Below are 21615 nucleotides of genomic sequence, written 5' to 3'. Positions count from 1 at the left end.
TTTTTTCATTGTTCTGACCTAGGTGATTTTCAGTTCTTTACTTTGCATAAATTGTTTCATACAAGAAGGTCATACTATTCTGCACTTCTACCATCAACAAATTAGGAGCAGGACAGTCCCACACTGCAAAACTGTAGAAATAAACTGGTTGAATTTTGGAGGTGTACAGAATTCCTGGCTAGAAAATGTACCGGTGTTTTTGTATGGATACAGCCAGTATTTGGAAATGCCAGCACTGAGTTGGATGGAAGTGCTCTGAGAGAAATTATGGAGATTAGATGTTTTGAAGGACAATGGAATTACATAAAGAACAGCTACAGGCAATTTAGTTTTTGAATCATTCCAATTCAAAGTGGGAGTCAAGAAGAATGCAAACTTCTTATTCTAGTATAAAAAGTTGGAATAAATAAAGCATACTGATTCAGCACTGTTTCTCTACAAGAGTAACTAAAATATTAGGATTGTCACAGGAAGTTAGGGAAGCTAAGAAAACAGTTACTAAGAAACTGCCTTACACCTGCATTGTTGGCATTCCTCCCTTTCTCATGAACTAACATAAACACAATCACTTTCCTTTAGCCACATCAACTGACAGTGCCAAACGTGCAAACTCAAATTCTAAAAGGAAAAACAAAGCATCAAACAGCATAAAAGCAAAAGACAGTCCTCTTCAAAATGTAACACATGAATCAAATACATCATGTCCCGGTATGGAACAAAGGGATTATCAAACTAACTTGGAAATATTTTTAAAAAGCTGAAAATTGAATCATTATACCTTATTTTTGAGTGTACTTCAAACTCCTCTTATTGCGTGTCAATGTGCAGATCTTGCATGCTTTTTAAAAAACTTCTTATACTCTGGCAGAGTTTGCCAAAGTGCCTCTTTTCACCACAAGTTTTTCCTTTCTCCACATTTCTACCTTTGGTGTGTTCACAAAACCTAGACATCTCATTCCTTCTCCTTTCAGCTAAGAAAACAATTTATTTCCAGGTCTTCTTCTCTCTAGTCTCCTCCACTTTTTTGCACAGTAAAGATAAATACAATCCCCCCAGAACTATAGCAGTGAGAGGTAAGCTAAATAGCAAACTGATAGCAGTGGTTTAAAAAAAGCATAAAGAAAATATTCCACAGTAAGCCCAGAGACTGGGAGTTTCCCAGGCAACAATGGCTGCAGGATTTCTATTAGGATCAGTGGTGGCTCTTGGTTTCTAGGAAACCACAAGCTAAATGCTACAAATCGCGATGCATCTCCGCACTGGGTCTGTTCAGTGAGGAAGGAAGACCTCCACAAAGTCAAGAGAATGGCCAAGAGAATGGCAGCACACTAGGAAGAAAAGGCTAGGAGGCAGATTTCACACTAAACTCTGATTTTGAGTGAACTGGCAGAGACTGGCCTTCTCTCATCTGAAATAGTCTACATGGAGCAGGTTTTTTTTTTTTTTTTTTTTTTTTTTTTTTTTTGAGTCAGACTGTTCAGTTCCCACAGCTACAAAGTTCTACCAGAGCCTAATAAAAATTCTTGACTATTCTTTCTCCTCATCATTTTTCCTCTACACTCGAAACATGATTTCAGCAAACTTTTGGTTGTATTCTGTTGCAGAAATCCTCTCTCTCAATGACATGTTTTGTACAAAATGTATTGTTTGTCACTTGTATAAATTGACAACAAATTGGCTTTTGTTTCTTGCTTATTTAATAGCTGTACAAAATCACAATAACATCCAGCCTCAGAAGCCAACAATCTCTGCTCATAAATTTGTGCGGCAGTGTCAAGGATGACTTTTCTTTTTTGAGACAATTTCAGCCCACATGTCCTGATTTTAGCAAGTTTCTTGAAAGCTTTCCATTCATCCTCTCCACCTGATGTATTTCTCTCTCTTCCATCACATTTGCCATGGAATCAAGATTATCCTTTGAACTTCAAAGCACCTTAAAAACTTGCTCTGAACATCTCTATAAAGAGGAAGATCATTATTATCCATTTGGCTGATGAGATGTTCAAGAGCTACTACTGAGAAACTTTATCGTGCCAGGATATAGTAACAGCTTACATGAGCCCAATAAAGCCCGAAAGTATGATTCTCTCCCATGTTTTTAATGTCTAGTTGGAAGACATGCTTACAATATTTTCTAGCTGTTCCAGTCTGCCATCATAGAAAGGAACCACACAGATTTTGCATCTGTCAAAGTTTGCAAATGAACCACAGGATATTGAGCAAAATGCATAGCAAACAAAGGCAGAAATTGTACTGGGACGTATATTCACCATTAGATGCTCAGTTACACCATTCAAGAGACAAAAAACAAGCTATGGATAGTATGAGAATGAGGCTCAGTGCCCACCTGCTTTCTCCCCCTAGATGAATCAAGACATTAAAAGACACAACAGATTGGAAAAGAAACAGTAGAAAGGACTTCATTGCTGTTCCTCAGGTGTCAGATCTGCATTACTGCAATGGGGAAAAAATTATTTAGGAAGGAGGAGATCTTTCTTTTGTTCTTCCATTTTCTCAGCTGTGGACTTACAAACAGTACGTGAATCTCCTGCCACTTCCTTGTGAATGCCGTGTATCACTGACAAGTACATAAGCAGCCTTTCACTTCTCTTCCTCCAGTACAAAGGAAACAAATTACCTTCTGTTTGAGGCACAATATTGATAGAGCTACACTTTCAAACTAACCAAGCAAAAAAAAAAAGTATTATCTCTATCTCAAAATTATACCCTCTATATACCCTACATAAATATCCTACCAAATAAAGTGGCTATCTATAGCCTATTCTCCTCTGTTGGTGGCTTAGGAACTGTAAGAACTTCAGGACAGACTCATTACTCAAACTATATAGACCAGTCATCTATGTTACTGTGAAACCTAGATTGTGATGTTCTATGATTACAGTACAGCAGGTTTGTTAATGATAAGATCTTCTTTAACAACAGGATGGCAACAAAATGGAGTGGCATTCTGCAGCCAATAGTCTTACTAGTCACCGACAACAACAAGTGGATGCTAGTGCTTCATCAGCTAAAAGCAGAGATATTATTTCTGTATGCTCCAGTACACTCCAGGATTTTTTTCTTCAAAGGATTTCCAAGACAAAGGAGGTTGTGAAACAGCATGAAACAATTTCAATACTGAAAAAAAGAGCAAACACAGGTGATGCTTTCATGCATACTGAATCAAACCTGCTGCATCAGGGAATGACTTCTGTCCAGCACTTTTCCAGACATTTTGAGTCCAATGTGACGTAAGCAGTGGAAACAGATAGAAACTGTTGGTATACACAGCAGTGTGGTCACACACAATATGTTTACCAAATTCTGGGCACTACTCCTCTACTTCAAAGTCGACCCAGGTCTGGATCAGTTACCAGCTGACTTATTTTGCCACATCCAAGTTGGATCTGAATACTCTTAAAGAAAGTCTTCTCCAACCAAAGTTTTCCAGGCAAAGCACTCTCCTGAAATTCCAAATTAAGACTGCGGCAATTCACCTCAACTACTTTAAATAAGCAGGCTTCAACCTTATTTATGTATAACAGAAAGGGGAAAAAAATCTCTGCTTACTTTATATGATTTTTCATTTTTCTCAAAGCTACTGTGCTCACTAAGGATCTGTATGAAGAAGTGAAATTTTCTCTGGACTTGCTTTATTTGAATTTCCTGTATTTTTATGCTGTTTTGAAAATCTGATTTTATTTTCTTTTTAAGGTCAGTTATTCACAGAGGAAGCACAATTTTTTTTTATGTAGGGCAAAATAAACCAGATATTTATTAGCTGAATAAACAGAAGATATCTAATCAGATTAAGAACTTCCTAGTAGGATGTTAGCAGGACCTCAGAATTTGAAGCATTCAATTTCTCAAGGTATCTTTATACTGCCAAACTTACATGTGCTCAGATCCACTGGAAATATGCTTCCCATGGCTTCCTCACTACCAACATCTTTGGAGAATTTCCCCTTCCACTTTACCCCTAATATCAGATGAGGCTAAGAAAACTCGTGGGTGAAGAGATCTGCCCATCACACTGTATCACAGGGAACCAGGGAAGTGGATCTGCAATCCTTATTCTGTCACGTTCAGATCATGAATACGAACTTCATTCCTCCACCTCTTGGGTTACAGAATTATGCTCTGGTTCCCTGAACCGCTCCCCACTCCTACCATGGATATGTTCTCTGTCTTCCTGAGTGCTTTAATATAACACAAATCGTTCAGTATCAGAGATATAGCAGATGATAATTGAGTAGTAAAGGCTTTAACCTGGAACGTGGCAGACCTGTCCTTGTTTGGATAAGTAACTGCTACAAGCCACATCCCAGCAGGAAGGACAGAATCCAACCAACACCTCCAGCAGCCTGTTGGATTCTGAGAACCCCAGCCCACATCTCACTCTGAATAGGGCAGGACAGCACACTTATCATCAGCTGTTCTATGGTCACAGGAAGGCCTTCTCCCTCAACTGAAGCTCCTTTCTGCAGATGACATGCTCTCCTAAGGGACCTACCAGACACATTCTCACAAACATGTCCAACCATCCACACATGCAGGTTTACACTTATTTTTCCACCTTGTTATACCATTCTACTGCCCAGCTGCTATTCAGTTTAGAGCAGACTAACACTATTTTAGTGCTGAGAACACTTGGAACAAAGTAAGATTAAATATATGGTAAAGACTCTTTCACCCTTTAACACAGTATGTTCCAAACTGTGTGTACTGATCCCATACGCAATTTTACTGGAACACAGAAGTTAACTAAAACTTATTCTATTTCTTTGACTTCTCTGTCAGAAAAGAAAGCTTTCTAGCTTGCATATTGAAAACACAGCACATTTAAATACAAAAAAAAAAACCCCACAACAAAAAAACCCCACACCAATGAAACACCAAAAAAATAGAAAGAAAACAGAAAAACAACAAGGAGTTTTGAAATTAGTAGTTCATACAGAACGTTCTGATCTAATTTATTTCCTTTCGTAAGTGGTAAGAAAGCCAACTTTTAAGTTTAAACAGCCAGAGCCTTCCTTTTCTGCTAAGGAAGAAATTACAGCCAGCAGAAATCATGAAAGGCAACGTTGACTCCAAATGCACAGAATGAAGCAGAAACATCTCTGGGCATTACAGCTCAAGCATGCAATACCTGGAAAGCTCCATCACTATGCTGACCTAAACACAGACAGCTGTAAAGGTAAGAGCTGGTGTGAGACAGCTCGATTTAGAAATTTCGAATGTTTATTTCTTCTTTATTTGCAACACAATTCCACTACTTGTGGTGATGTTTTGTTATTGCTGCAGACTGCACTATGGTAAAGAATCAACCTCTTACAGCTGCATTCACCAAATCAGCCAGTTTCTTCAGAAGAAACAGTTCAAACACATTGAACAGGAGTCACAAAACACAAGAATAATTAACTCAACCCATCAAACCAGACACAGGCCCATTCATAAATAAGCAAAGCCAGTTACTACCAGATATCACTGATATGTATTTATCTGAAAGACATATTTTGGTATAGAAATTGGAAGGCACACAGACTGATAATTACATACTGACACCTCAATTTCCAGGGTACCCCAGTTGCCCCACATTCTGCAGATGGGCAAACCTTAAAGAAATTTTCAAAATTTAAAGGGCAGACAAATCTTTCTTAAATGAAAGCAGGGCAGAAAGATGTTACAAGCACATATATCCAATACTTTAAAACACCCACAACGTCTCTTGTTCAGAGTTCAACAAGAAATAAAACCAAGACAATACTCAAAAAAAACCACTGTTATTTTGCGCCCTTACTTTACACCACATTTTCATATAAGAAATTACGGCATGAAACAGTTCACCTCAGCTATACTTCATACTTCTGTTCTTCTTCTAACAGCAAGCAAACAAAATAATCAACTTGTAAATAAGTTGTCTGACGTTCAGCTTGTTTTTTTCCATACACAACTTAAGTTTTATTATCGACATGCACTAAGAAAAGGGCTTTCCTTTCTAATTAAGATAAAGCATCAGACTCTCTGACAGAATACACGCATGTAGTTTTCACCATCTTCACTATGTCATTTACCAGCTAGCAGTCTGACTAAGTTAAAAAATACCTATTACCACAAACCTGATAATTATTCTGATTCTTTTTTAGAAACAGATGCTAAAATTTAAGATAATGAATATTAAACCGTATTTTATGAGAGCTGAATGACGGAGAACAGATGCTAAGTTAAAAATTAATTTGCAAAGTGTCAGCTCAGAACATATATGTAAAGCTGCAGTGTTTGCTATTCAAACAACATGCTGAAAACAATGGAAAAAGTTGTCTATTTCTGCAGTGCCTGCCAACCATTTTTTCTGGACTTCATATGGAAATCCCATCTAAACTTAAGAGTCCAGAAAATAGCATTCAGTTTTAGAAACTCTAATGGCTTATTAGGATAAGTACATTCTCTTCTGGCATCTATTTTCCATCTTGAACTGACTGACATATAGCAAACGCTACTCAAAAGCCTGCAATTAATTTGTTTTTGTCTCACAGTTCACTCTTCCAGTAAACCTTTGTTTGGACCTCTGATGGAAAGGTTGACTGTGTCTGAAAATTATGCCTGCCACTCTGTAACCACTCACATAAGTCATTTTAAAAATGAAAAACAAGCAAGCAAATCACAAAAGCAGCAATATCTCTGTAAAGAAGCTCAAGATTTATCAGTTGCTCAAGTCCATTTACTGGGTAACAAGATTCTTTCTTCTTGCTATACATGATATAAATGATAATCCTTTGAGGAATACGATGAAACTTGACACTACTGCAAATTTTTTGTGTATTTGAAAAAAAATGTTCTAGTTTTCCTAATTATAGCCACTCCTTTTATCTCCCATATGCTGTACTATATAAATTCTGTCTTTCCTTACAAATTCAAATCTGTCATTTATATGAAGGTTCATACTTTATCCATATAAATCGGCCACCTCCTAACCACTTTTGTTTCTCTTCTCTAAACACCCTCCAATCTTTCAAAGTCTTTCCAATATCTGAGTAATCAATGACAGTTATGGTCTACAAGGTAGTCTCACAAACTGCTCTGCAAAGGCAGACTATAGCTGTTGCAGACAGGCACAACAACATAATCAGTAGTCCTCTTGAAAAACTTGCTAACTTCATAATACTTTATAAGAAGCATTCTCTGCCAACAAGTAGAAGCAGCATCATTAAGTAACGGACACCACACAACCTCATTTGTTTGATCCATGGACCGTGATTTATATAACGCAAACTTCTTTTAGAGAAGAGGTGAAAAGTCTGAGTCCGTTCAGTAGTGATCATAGCAAAACAGCATTCAGTGACTGCCTGTAAGAGCTTATGTCAATTTAACCTGGATGCCTACATGCTGCTACTTTACCTACAAAAAAATCAGTACTCATGAATGCACAACTATTCCCAGTACGAGATTGAAAAAACAGCCAAATGAGAAGTCTGCAAGAGAAAACCTTCTTTTATAAGCTCATTTCATAGATGGTAACTGAATATCAGCTTCAAAGCAATTGCAGAGCAACTCAGAGATGACCTTTTATTTTACACAGACATAATATCTAGCACCTGTAGCGATACTACAAATATGTTTCCTGCATGATGGCACTCTTGCTGACATACACCTCTTAAGAACATTTCACATGGATTACTGTCATTTTTTTTGTGCACTCCTAAAGCAATTTTCCTTTAAGTTTGAAAATGAGATATTTACAAAAGAAAACCTTTTTTTTTTTTTTTTTTTTTCTTCTGCTAGCTTTCATGTTCTGGAATACAAACATATCAAAACATTGAGTTTTTATTAAAAAGACTATTCCCCTCCGGTTACCAATATTCTTCTGATGTGTCATAAAATAAAAAAAAGCTGCTATTGGGTACCTGGTTACAAAGAACTTCACACATGCTAAACAAGCAGAGATACCAGATTGTGAATACTGTTTTTTTAATGCTACAAGAAAAGTCTTTACAAAATTTTTACTTAGCATTTCCACCAATTTGGAGGGGTGCAAATTATTGGGTTCACTTATGTATGACATGTAACAAACTGATAAGTAGTTCACACCATCTGCCACAGAAAAAAAAAAAGTATAAATTAACATTTTTGATGGGCTTAAACTTCAGTCACAAAAAAAGCCTTGTTCTCTTTTCCATCAGAAAATTAAAGAAAATTACAAAGTGCACCAACGATTGCAGTCAGCATTTGCACTACCGTTATCATGGAAGTCAAAGCATATGCCAGAAAACTCCCTAATCTGTTTCTGTGTCCACTGGGCATATGGATGGCTATAAAATTTATTTCTTGTGTCTTCCCTAGGCACATGACCATATCACAACCGTATTGCTGTTGGGCATGACTAAGTTGTAATAGGTACTGAAAGAGCATGCAATGTAAAAATCATTTATAGAGAATTGTAGCACATACATTCTGCTATCACGCACTGGTATTAGAAGCTTGCATAAGACACAGAGCGAAGCACAAACCAGGCCATAGGCTGTTTTACATTGCTCAGTCTCATTGCCTGCTACCAGAAAATCCTTCTGTGAATATTAACCGCAGAAAACCCAACAACTGTAACAACACCTGCCCAAGCAGTACCCTGAAAATTCAGTTCACAACAGTTAGAGTCAAAAGTCATAGCACCACTGCCATTTTCAGAGAAAATCACTTTCCAGAAGATTTGGAGGGGTGGCACTATTGAAGGCGGGCTAAACGTATGTATCCAAGACCACATCTATCATTTCATTTTCAAGAAGAGCTCATGAGAGCCTGCCCAAGGTAAAGCATCAGAATAAAAGTGTTATACAAAAGTTTTATACTTACCATCAGGTTTCGGGTCGTGGGGTTTTGTTGGTGATATTCAACAGCAGAAATACACAAAGCAAACTGCAATTTCAAACCTCTGCATGAGCAAGAAATAGTAGACAATTAAGGTTTCACCCACCTGGGATCTTTCTGAATGCTATCAATGGAAGGTGACCTAGCCAAGGTCCCCTCAGGTGGGATGGCTGGCCCAGATTTGCTGTATGGTGATTCAACAGAAGGACAATACTGCAGCTGTCGGTAGGGGTCTGCGTAATTGGAGGCTGGGCCTGCAGCATAGCTGGCCCTCTGGAAGGTCGTGGTTGCGTTCTGTGTGCCGTGTTGACTGCCTGTGCGCTGTAAGGGTACGGAGTCGACACCAGGGGAAGATGGGGCTACGACAGGAAAGTAGGGACAAAGTAAAAAATTGAGGACCTGTTCACAGAAATGGTTAACCAGGTCTAGGCAGAGGAAAAAAAACACACACATATAAAACAGGGGTTCAAAAAGAATGAGAAAAAAACAAAACAAAGAACATTGTCATTTTCAAAACCACTGAAGTAAGTAACCGTCAAATGAACTTCTAAATGTCATGCCACTTCTAGACTAGGGGGCCTTTACTTCAGCTAAATAGACTGTAGCAATACTTTTCACTTGAGGTTTTACTTACACTAACCTGGGACAAAAAAAGCGCATAAAAAGCATAAAACTCATCACACCAGGGTTTACGAACACCATCAAATGGTTTTTGCAGCCTTTCAAGAGGTGAGCAGAAGGAACGGCCTCCTGAGTCTGATTTAACAAGCCAAGGTGTACTGTTCTTTGGCAAAGGAAATTGCCACAGCCAGCTGGAATTGTTATTCCTGGTGTCTGTGCAAAAGGTAAAACCAGATACCAGTCACTGACTGTTACTGTGTAAACTTCTGTAACCTTCCCCTCCTCCCCCCCTGTATTTCATGATATAAAAGACTTACAGGACTGCTACCACTACCTGAGTCTGAAAGAGAGCCAGGTACAAAGAGGCCAACAGATATCTTAATGCACACCAATAGGGGCTGTACACCATGTTAAAGATTATTATATTATCACTTCTGAGCAGCCTACTTACAGAGTTAAACTGATTTTTTTAGTTGAAAAAGCGTGAAATGTTACTAAACCCCCTCATAGCCCATTATCTTTCTGTTATGCAGCAGTGTATAGGAATATGAGATCCTTACTAAATATACAATACTTTTAAACCAAAGTCCAAATGTAGGCAATTGGCTTTGTAAGGGCTAGAGAAGCAACAGCCACATAATCTTTAGCCTGAAAACAAATACAAATTAAAAGCTGGCTTGGACTGCTTAAAATGGCAAGTGAATTCTTCATGGGTCTCATTTCCCCCCATATACGCAAGCAGGAATGGGTCTGGGTTCAGGACTATTTTTTGCTGAGTCAAATTCATACACAAAATTGTAGGCAAAACTGCATATTTGCATGATAGATGTTCGTAAAGTATTTCCCAGTCTTTTTTTTTTTTATTAACATTTACATTGACACTTCAGGAAAGTAAACATTTTTGGTATGTTATAGATCCATGAAAGGGATTTTAAGCATCTTCCCTTTAAGCATCAGCAAATGAAATACACAGAGCTTAAAATACAATTACTGCAATTTTGTCTGAGCTACTATTTGTCAAAATTCACAGTTTACAAACATTCCAAGTTTGTATCAAACTCTGCCTTGTTTTCATTTTTCCTGATTCTGAAGCATATTGCTCTACAATAACAAGTACTATCTCACAGCACTGTTACAAGCACAGAAAAGTGGAATTAACTTGATGTAAATTTCCAGCAAGATTTTATAAGTACTGCTCTTAATTTTTACCAAATAATTCCTCATGAAATGAGGAACAAGACACATACAGACCTTTCTGTAAATCTGCATCAGTTAAAACGAAAGAACAATATTAGCATACCAGAACATCTCATGCACAAACCATGCTAAATTCAGTGTTATGAAGACACAATAAAAACATCACTTTTTAACATAAAATACACTTAAACTGAACATTTGGTGCCTTATAGGAAAAACAAACAAACAAACAAAAAAAACAGTGAAAAAGTCAGAGAATATTCTGGAAATATTTTTAAGGAGAGCAAAAATGAGGTTGTACACTGATACCGCTTGCTTTTAAGTATTGTCAGTATGCAGAACATGCCACTAGCTGTTGACACATCGCAGGGAGGATTGCATAAAAATCCTACAATGCTAACAGTGCTGAAAATAACAGCTACATTGTAACATACAATAGAATACATTGTAAAGAAATGTATTTACTTCTCAAGGCAGTTCAATGGAAACCATACTTGTTTTTAAACTCCTTGAAAACTTTTCTTTCCATTTTCCCCTTTGCCTTGTTATCAAAATAAGTACTTACATGAACAGAAACTGTCACTCTAACACCTATGTGCTTTTTGAGTAACTGATTCATTTCTCAAATTATCTTCCTAAAAGAGTCTTGCTTCCTTTCAAATTTTATCACAATGAGCACAGAGCTACCAGAGTTGGAGTAGAAAAACAGAATAAGTCTGTGACTTAGCTAAACATTCATTTCTCAGCTCATTTGCCCAATGTTAGACCGATTAAGCGTAAAAAGAACACACACAATCTGACAAGCCAAATGCCAAAAAAAAAAAAAAAAAAAAGCAAAAAAACACAAAAAAACCCATTCACTTTAAAGTAACTTCGACATTTAACTGGAGTAGAGCCACTACCACGGGCTGTAAAACAGTTAAACTCAAGTAGACATTTTTACACAAATGGTTTCAAGTCAAACTAAAGCAAAGCCACCTTCTACCAACCCATTACAGTTAAATTCTTTTAGCAGCTAGATTTACTGATTAACAATAAGCCTATTAAACATAGTACTAAATGAGAAATCCCTTTGATTTAGCTCTTTAAACACCAAAGTCATAGTTATCATGCCTATTAAACAATGAAGTTCAGAAACCCATTTGTTTCACCAGGCAACATTAAATCACAGGGCATGCTGAGCAGACCAGAAAGCGTTCATGTACCAGACACATCTGAAGATGACAAAGCAACTACAGAGCATGCTTTTAAAACAGATTCACTTACTTGATCCTCCAACTTTCACATTTGACTTCTCACAAATCAAAAGTCAGACACAGCGGTAACTGTACAGCTACCATGATACACAGGTAGCTCCTGTCATGCTACCTGGACAAGGACCACAACTTTGATCCAACAAAAGAAGAGAAAGAGAAGAGCTGTAGCAGTGTTCTGCAGTAGAAACACGCTAGCCCTCAGGCCAATTTCCCTGGGACTTGGCCCATTCAAAACAGGAGCGTGGCTGCCTTTGGTGCAGGATACAGAGCTTGAGTTTAGGTTTAACACCAAGGAAGTCTTCTGTAGCTTAGGCACTTCACTATGAAGTTTCTTATTATCAAGAAAGACAGTCAAATTTATTCCAGTTCTCATTTTGTTTTCCATTGTCTTCGCCATCGCTTTTACGTGTTGTTTTGTTTAGTTGTTAATCTTTCAAAACTTCAGTGTCCAAATTCCATTCTATTCAATTTCCCGAGTTTATCCTCAGACAGAAGGGAGATAAAGAATTTGCAGGCAAGTCTTCCCCTCGCAGCCTCATAAGACAGCATCTTCTTCATCCATCCAGCCTTTGCTCTCAGCACTTCTACTTTTTAGGGCTTCCAGAATTGCACTGAACTCCACATAACCAACTGGAGAAGCTTCTTTCCCTTTATTGTCTCCATGTCCTCTCCCTCTCCCAGCTGTTTCTAGTTACCTTCTTTCTGCTGGGCCCCAACCTTCTCTAGATGCTTGCATTCTATGCATGGCAAGAAAGTTGCAACCTCCTCCCCTCCAGTTCCCACATGCCCAGCTTGCTGCTTTCAATAGCCAGAGCATGGCTGGTACAGCAGAGTGCAGTGGTTTGCTATCTCCTACTAGAGGAACATAACACACAGTACGTGGGAAATGCAAGCAAAGGGGAAACAGAACAGTTCAGAAAAAGGTCTCTTTTCCACCCATAAACATGCTACAGTTTTCTCAGGTACTGGCTATATTTGGCTATCACACCTACTTGTAATCAGTGTCTAAACACCTTTACAAGCATGTATTCCAATTATTATTCTTTTTAACAAGTTTTAATAGATTTCCAATTACATGGTAAGAAGGAAGAATTTACCCAAGTCACTGTGATATCATTCCTCCAGATGGTATCACAGGAGATGTTAGTTATTCATACTTTCCTATCCCAAAGACGACACTATAGCTCCTTGGGAAATACTCAATATTAGTCTAACATAGTCCAAAATGTCATTCCTGTTTCTGTCAGCTGCAAAGAACGTGCCACCGTTTTGTGGGGGGAACAATGCCATGCTTCACAGAATCCAAGGAAACATAACTTGTGCTCTCTGGATGGTCATGACTAATAAATCCTGTTCCAAAGGAAACAGTGATGATCTTCGGAGATTGAAGAACTGAAAGCAGTGCCTGCATTTACACATCCTTTCACTTCAATTTTCTAAGAACACTTTTTAGATCTGACATTAATTGTTACAAGGCTGAGTGTTCCTTTGCTTAGGAAGTTGATGTCCCTTCACTGATTTAGCATTACCAAAACCAAACCAAACCAAACTACTACTTTTCTTTCTAAGCTATGTCTCTACATCTACATCTGTGCATTTTTCTGAGGGGACACAAAGATTTTATGCAGATACTCAGAATCTTCAATCAACTACATACTTTAAATTACTTCAGATTCTCAGCTCTTTGCCTTAAGAGAGAAATGATTACCTTTTTTGCAGGGCAGAAGCCATGACTTTCAAGTTTTTAATAGGCGAGAAAACCGACCCCCTTCCACCTTCAGAAACTAAAGCATACTTCAGATCCACTAGATTTTAATTTCTACTAACTTACATAGCTTGCATTCTCAGACTTTCAGCTGTTTAGCATATTCCAACACGCTCCTCTTTGGGAAAAAAAAAAAATGCTACCTTCAGCTCCTAAAGATATTCTGCCAAGACTTTTTCTCAGACTGCTTCTTGCCTCTGAATTGTATCCCTGAGTCTGGGGAGAACACACAGCTTAATTCATTTGTTACAAGGACATTTAAATGGAGAAAGTACCAACTGCCAATGCCCTTGAAAGCAATTGACCTTTTAGAGATATTAAAATTCATCATGGGAGATGGAATTCAACCAAGAGCAATCGCACAAGAGAAAACACATACAACACTTCAATCTTCCGTACTATGAGGCCAGCTCCAAAAGTAATGCCTCCTATTTTACTACTTTGGCCCACAATGACAGAGATGGATGTTGGTGGTAGGGCAGTAGAGGTTGAACCTTCCCATCAATATTCCATTACATTCTGTTGCCACGTGACAGATAGCAGCAGAGGGGCAGTCTGACAGAATGAAGTATGCACAGGACTCTGTATGAAGCAAAGGTGCGACAGTGAATTCTTATACATGGAAAAAAAAAAAAACAAAAAAAACCACATTTGTCAACACTTGCTGAACATTTACAGTGACTGAACAGTGGATGTGAGCACAGTGAGGTGACAGTTGGTGCACTTCCAGCAGTGGTGACAGACAAAAAAAAGCCACATTCTGGACAGCCAAGCACAACTCTCACATCACAAAATGATGAGTATTTTGAAGAGCTCATCATCATGAGTCAGTGGATTATGACCAGGAAACCATGTACAGAGCTGAATGTTGGCTTCAATGCTTGGGAAACAACGGTGGCAACACTGGAATATCAAAGTTTGCACAAGATGGGTCACATGACTGCACATGCAGGAATAGAAAGAACATCATATACAAATTTGTCAGGACCTACTGAACCAATATAAGGCTGAAGGTGACAGTTTCCTGGAGTGCTTCATTACTAGTGACAAGACATAGTGCCACCTTTATGAGTTGGAATCAAAACAGTAGTGCACTCGGAGTGGCGACATGCAAATTCCACAGGGAAGAAAAAGTCCAAGTTGCAGTCCTCAGCAGGGAAAGTGATATGCGCTGTGTTTTGGGATAGGAAAAGCGTGACCCTTCTAGATTTCCTGGAAGCTGTACAAACCAGCAGTGCAATGCAGAGGTCAAAGCTGAAGCCTTGAATTTCCAGAGTCAGTCCAGATAACCATTCTCTTGACCACCAGGACCCACACCAGCCTGAAGACTGTACCATTCTTGGCTGGACTGTTCTACCATACCTACTGTACGGCCCAGATCCGGCATCTTCTGACTTGCATCTGTTTGTGTCAGTGAAAGATAGACTGTATGGGCAACATTTTCCTAGCAACAATACCTTCATAGCAGTTGTGAAACAGTAGGTCACTTCTTCTGGAGCAGGTTTTTTTGTTTGTTTTTGTTTTTAAATACACCAGTGCAGCCTGCAGGCTCTTGTTCATGGCTGACAAAAACACACTGCCAATGGTGATAACTACATTGAAAAACAGTGTTTTCTAACCGGGAATTTGCTCTATGGAGTAGAGGCATCTTCCTCTTTCCATCTGTTGTGGTTTCCATGGAAATAAATAAGAGGCATTACTTTCAGAATAACCTGTGTACAACAGAATTTCTTCCACCTTGTGCACAAGGGATATAATGACAGTAACCACTATAAAACCTGATTAAAAGTAAAAAATACACAACTAATGCTACTGAGTACGGACAAGCCTACAGCAATGAAGTTTCTGCTCAAAATTAACCTTCTCTTGAAATCCCTTTGTTAACTTTCCAGCTAGCCAGCAGAAAACAGAAGACAGTCAAAAAAAAAAAAAAAAAACCCTCACAAAATCATAAATTAAGTGAATAAAAATGAGATCATCACAGATGAAAAGTTTCCAGTTCTTGGAAATTTTCCCTTTTCTCCTGCAGATTTTGACTTCTTTTTGTTTAGTGAGCTAATCCCAAAGTTTAAAAACGTTATCAGACTGTGTTCTTTAGGATACATCACCAAGTTTCAGCTACTGTAGTTTATGTTTTCTGCTCTGGAATACAGTTGTTTTATTAGTAAATTAACTATAACTGCATTACAGAGTTGGTACATAAAGTTATACACATCAAACACACAGCAAGTTCTGCAACTGAAAGCTTGAAAGGTGCTGGATACATTAAGAGGGAAAACTAACATCTTGTTCTACTTGCAGAAACTCCACACGTGCATGCAAACTGCTAAGTAGCAGGTAGTCTTATTAATATTTATATGCATACACAGCTTTAAATTAATAATGGCCTGATGATTTTTGAAAGATTGCCTTTAAACACAATGCTGTAGAAAGAATAAATTCTTAAAAGCATCAGTCCTCTTGAAGACTTTATTGGATAGTTACTTCAGGCATAGCATCGTTTTCATTCAAAGATTTACAAGGAGATTTATGAGAAATGTTTGCATACCTTATTTCATAAAGGACAATTCTGTATTTAAAAAAAACTGCTGAAGTAAATAAAAGAAAATATAGTCTTCTATCACTAAAATTTAGTGTGATCAGGCCTTAACATGCCTCAGACTACATCTACAGAGTAAACAGATGATTAATACAGACAGCTTCTGACAGAGTAGCCACTGTATTTTCTCAATAGTAGCAGTGAGATTTAAAGGATATATACTTGCCTTGAGATTCAACGGTCTCACCAAAGTTTTATATGTATGATTCTACTTTAATAGGTACTAAAAATTAAGGGACATCTGAGATGTGTTCAGACGTTTTAAATCATTCCGCTATTGGAAAAAAAAATTAGAAAATACATATAAAACACTACAAATCTCTGGAGATACCCTGTTCGTGAGACAGAGGAAGAAGACTGCAAATGCTGACAACGTTAACAAGTATCTATTTCGAGCAATGGAGAAATCTGGGCTATCTTCAGACAGCTATGATTCCTCAATAGACCTTAACCATGGGCTGCATAATTTAAAGCTATAAGTATCTTACTTGGAGGAAAATTCTCCACTACAAGAAAGATACTGACAACAGATTATGAAGGTGAATCTGTGGAATTTTCACCTTCCACCACTTCCCTTCCTCTTCCATTGCTCTTGCTTTCCAGGAGCATAGAATAACACTGAAATTAAAAACAATGTCTTTCATAAGCCTTCCTCCAAGTTGTAAACAAGCGTGGAAAAAAAGCACCACATCCTTCTCAGACAGGATGCCACATAGCCTACCTGGCAGACAAGCAGCAAAAAAACAAATATACAAGAATATAAACACAGATAATGCTTTACTAAACACTCAAGATCTGTCAAATGAAATAAGATTATGGCTTTTCTATGAGGTGATTTGTTACTCACTATGCAGATCACTATAGTATTTTGTGCTCAATTTACTTTGTAGTGAAGATTTGTTCCCTGCTTGCCTCCTGTAATTCTCTCTCCCAAACCAATGTTATCAAGCGGATGTCAGTTAGGAATACAGGTCTATTAACACAACATCACCAGACTAATAGAAATGCAGTGGTAGGAATAATTTTTCTTTTTAATCTCCCTGAAAACATTACATCCTATAGCCTCAACTTCATGCTGTGTGATTTACCAGCATGATTCTCAACCTGCAGCTGTGGTATCGCAGTATGCCAGCGCATATCACATCAACTTGTGACAAAACAGAAGACAAACCAAACCAACCCAACCTGGCTCCCAGCCAGAAAAAAAAGAACAAACACAACCTAGGCAGGAGGACATGACGTTTGCTATTTATAACTTAAGGTAATTTAGGACTGAAAAGAATAAAGAAGCAGTTTGACAGGCAAAGCACTTAATGAAAATGGGACAAATAAGAGCGGTCTCTTTTTTCCTGTCACTTTTCCTTTTTAGCTGAAAAGTAAGGACTTGAAGTCCCAAATAAGAAGAAAGTATTTCTGAAACTGAAGTTCCCTTGTTACTTCCAGAAGAAGTATTTATAATACAGGAAATAGCATGCAACAGGCAGCTTCCCATTAGTAGTCAGATATTATTCTGAAAGCAAAGTAAAACTATACTAGTGTACTCAGCAATACTAACTGTAAGAGTCTGAAAACACCTAACTGCATTAAAAAAAAAAAAAAAAAAAGAATATTTTCCTATTAATTATCTTGAAATTCATTTCACACAGAGTCCAAAGACCATGGAATTACATCCTCACACTTCTAACTAAAATCCAATTCCATGACAAGAGGCAATACTAACACAGACTGAGAAAGAGTCAGATAGCAGTAGGATAACTGCATTATCAACTGCTCTGTGAAACCTGTCCTTTGGTGACGTAGGAGACTGAAATTCCAAGTTTGATTTCCGGAGTCAACACTACATCTGCTAGCCGCCTTGCAACTATAGAAACACTTCCTGTGAACAAAGCCCACTACATGGAATTCATCATGACAATAAAATTGGATTTCCACAACATCCTTTTTATGTAAGTCCTATTTCAATGTCAGAATTCTGTGCTGATTTCTCAGATTTTTTCAGCACATTTAGGTAACATACAGTTTCAGCAATTTTGAAGGACTAAAACTAACAACTTTCCAAGGGGCTTCTTGCTACAAGCTATTGTAAATGACTATTGAAAATGCAACTCTCAAAGCAAAATAAATGTGTTTTAGGTATTGCCTTAATATTATTAAAAACTACATCATAAGCAATTAAAAAAAAACAAAAAACCATGACAAAACCTCAAAATGTTTTAGTTAAGATGATTAGAGACCAAATTCATCTTTGAAAACAAAAGAATAGCTACCAATTTGTGACACCTCAAAGTTACTATAAAGCAGGCTTAACTATTCTTAAAAGATGAGAAAAATCACTGTTTCATTGATTCAGATATCAGTTTTCTTCATATGGACAATTTTCCAAATACTAGAGAATTGCTTTACAATATTAAAATGAAAATCTTCACCTTGAAATAATGACGATTTCTAAAAATACCAAACACATCCAATACTTTATTAGATGTGAAGATGCACATTCACAGTCCTGTGAAAACAACACACTCGGGATCAAGTGATGCATTCTTCACTGTCTCCTGTAAAGAATAAAGGAGCTAAGAGACATGGCAAAAATTTGGGAATCAAAGGAAGACTAAGCTGGACCAGCATTTACAAAAACAAATATACAGCAAGTAAGATACTTGCAGCATCAAGCTCTCCATGCAACGTTCTTCCTTGACCTTGTTGTAAAAACTGAAATCAGAAAAAAATTGATTTGCACATCTTGAGCATTTATGACTCCCACAGGCTGCCAGCTGCCATACTACTAAGAAAGAGCCTCCTGTTTGCTGAGCAGCAACCAGCCCTGGAGCAAGACAAGGTGCCGTGCTGGCAACAGAGGACACAGCAGGAGAGCAGCAACGTGTTGCCAGCTGGCACAGCTTACCAGCACCAACTCCGTAGTGTTTGACTTCTGCTTACTAACGAGATGAAAATTCAAATGGTTTGAGAGTGCAACACCTTCTCATACAAAAAACGAAATCCCAAGGACCAGAGGCAAATGGAGCCTGGGCCTATTACTGAAAGTGGGAGGTGAGTGGAAGCCGTACACTTGGGCAGCGATCAGACACCAAATAGCTGGAATTGTATGGCCATGCTTTGCTTGTGCCAGTTAAACAAAGACAAAAAGAGGCTGTCAGAGCCATCTGAATGCTTTGCAAGCAACAAATGAGTGTTGCCACAAAAGACAGTGGAAACAATTTTGAAGGCCTGTTCCTATCTGGGACAGCAGCAAAAGGGGGGTTTTGCTTCTTCCTCTCCTGCCTTTCCTTTGGGCTCTGAATACACACTTGGTCTTCACCACATGTCACAAGAAAGCCACTACCTCACTGACATGAAAAGGAATGCTCATTTGGCTTGTAAATCTTCCCCTCAGCTCCTGCTTGACTTCCAGGATAGCAGATGCCAGGGCCAAGAGGAGCAAGTGTGAAGCAGCAAGCATCAGCATGGATCCTCTTGCTTCTCAACTAAAAGCGTGTCTGAACCCTGGCAAAAATCTGCATCCCTCTTTGTTCAGAAAGAACTCTAGGTTATCACAGAAGATGACTCCAGGGCAAACACTGCTTCTACACCACTAAAGCAAGACAATACTCAAATAAAGATTATTTTGTAAACAACCAAGAACAGTGCCTGATGTAATCATGGCTCCCACCATTCAGTCAAGGAAGCAGCAGGCAGGCATGGGAAGGAAGACAGGAAAGCAGAGCACAGCATTCATCCAGAAGCTCAATAACACTTCTTACTTCCCACAACTTTTCCTGTACTGCATCACAACAGAATGAAATCCAGGATTTTTCCTGCTGCTGGTAAGTGACAGAACAGACACCAGGAGCAACAGGCTCTATGCCTGGTGTTTGTGTGTGTGCTGTGTTTGCCCCCTGTGCCCTTCACTGAAGACCAAAAGCAAACACCAGTCATTGAAAGCGCTTGCAGCAAGGACATTCCTGCCTGGTTACTGCTGCTGAAGCGTGACATCCTCCTGGCACAGGACAGGTCCACTGCAGAAAGCTCTTCCCTCCAAAGAACCTCCCCTTGGACTCACCATGGCAACACTGCTCCTGGTGGTGGCCTCCCTCCTCACACAAATCCAGCCAACAAAGAGCCATGTTTCTGTTTTGCATTTGCTGTCACAAATTTCATAGGCCTCTTCTCTTTGAAGAGTATCCTCTAACACAGCACTCAGGAGCCCAAACAGATCATGCCATCAAAGCTTTTAATATAAGATCTTCAGAAGTACTATGCTGATGGAGCCACAGAGTGCTGGTGTGAGCATGCTCAGACCTGATCTGAAGGACAGGAGGCGACAGGAGAGGCTGCAAGCTCCCTAGCTGCAGTACACAGGGACATCAGGCAGCTTCAAAAGTAGCAGGGAGAAGCAATGCAGGAGAGCCCTTGCTACACACACGCACCCCAGCCCAGAAACCATGCTTCATATAAACACTTTGCTTCCTATGCTAAGTTACCATACAAAGCCAATGCAAAGTTTGACTGCTTATCCTTCCACCACCTGACCTTGTTCACAATAGAAATTTCATTCTGGGATCCTCTTTTTAATCTCAGGAATGCCAAACTTGTTCCACCACAGACTCCGACCTCTCCTCCAAGATTTTTCCCTCAACCTCTGAAAATAACAAGAGAGTGCTCCAAATACTGAGTCCAAGCACCCAGCACTCACAGCTAATGTCATCTGCCTGCATAAACCCTACAGAGCTGCTAGACTTCCTGTGATCAAGCTGTGCCACCAGGCATTCCTCATGGTGGCCTTTAGGAGCAGAGACAGTTATCGACCTATGCACCAAGCCAACACTTCAGCTTTCTCCAGTAGTGTATCAGGGGAGCACTGATACAAGGGAGACATGCTTCATAGAGCTGGGAGGACAGGTTCATTCTTGTTTAATTGCTGGCTCCTCCTTACCACTTGAGTGAGGCTGAGGACAATGATACTCACCTTGAAAACCAAGAAACACTCTTCACAAATGCTCAACATGTTCTAAGCTCAACACATTCACAGCTCACCAGCAACAGTCTTGCTTTTAAAGAGCAGCACATTTTTCAGCTGATAAAATTCCAGGCCCAGCTCGGGGAGGGTCAAGGTAAACATATTTACATCCCATTATTTCCAGAATGCTGGGAACATCATTCTTTCAAAGCTTTTAATAATGTTACCAAGAAATCACATCCTTTTATGGAAGAGGGCTTGTTTTCATTGGTCCCTTGGTGAAAGGGACAAGTGCCTTTATGCATTTCCAGACAGAGTGTTGTCACTGTTGTCACAAGGATAATAACAACTGATCTCAAAG

At 38.8% G+C, this 21615-nt stretch overlaps 1 protein-coding gene across 6 annotated transcripts in view; it reads right to left on the bottom strand.

The window, feature by feature from the left end:
• Positions 1-21615, bottom strand: part of CTNND2 (catenin delta 2) — a 612391-nt gene that overhangs the window by 213671 nt on the left and 377105 nt on the right. For all 6 annotated transcript variants that reach the window (XM_052703881.1, XM_052703884.1, XM_052703886.1 and 3 more), the window contains exon 9: positions 8969-9221. In XM_052703881.1, the coding sequence (XP_052559841.1) occupies positions 8969-9221 (253 nt within the window). The remainder of the gene's footprint in view (positions 1-8968; positions 9222-21615) is intronic.

Source organism: Tympanuchus pallidicinctus, unplaced genomic scaffold (assembly GCF_026119805.1).
Source record: "Tympanuchus pallidicinctus isolate F22 unplaced genomic scaffold, pur_lepc_1.0 scaffold5, whole genome shotgun sequence".
In the NCBI taxonomy this organism is placed as follows: domain Eukaryota; kingdom Metazoa; phylum Chordata; class Aves; order Galliformes; family Phasianidae; genus Tympanuchus; species Tympanuchus pallidicinctus.
The sequence above is the reverse complement of the archived record's forward strand: the minus strand, read 5'-3'. Positions and strand labels throughout refer to the sequence as shown.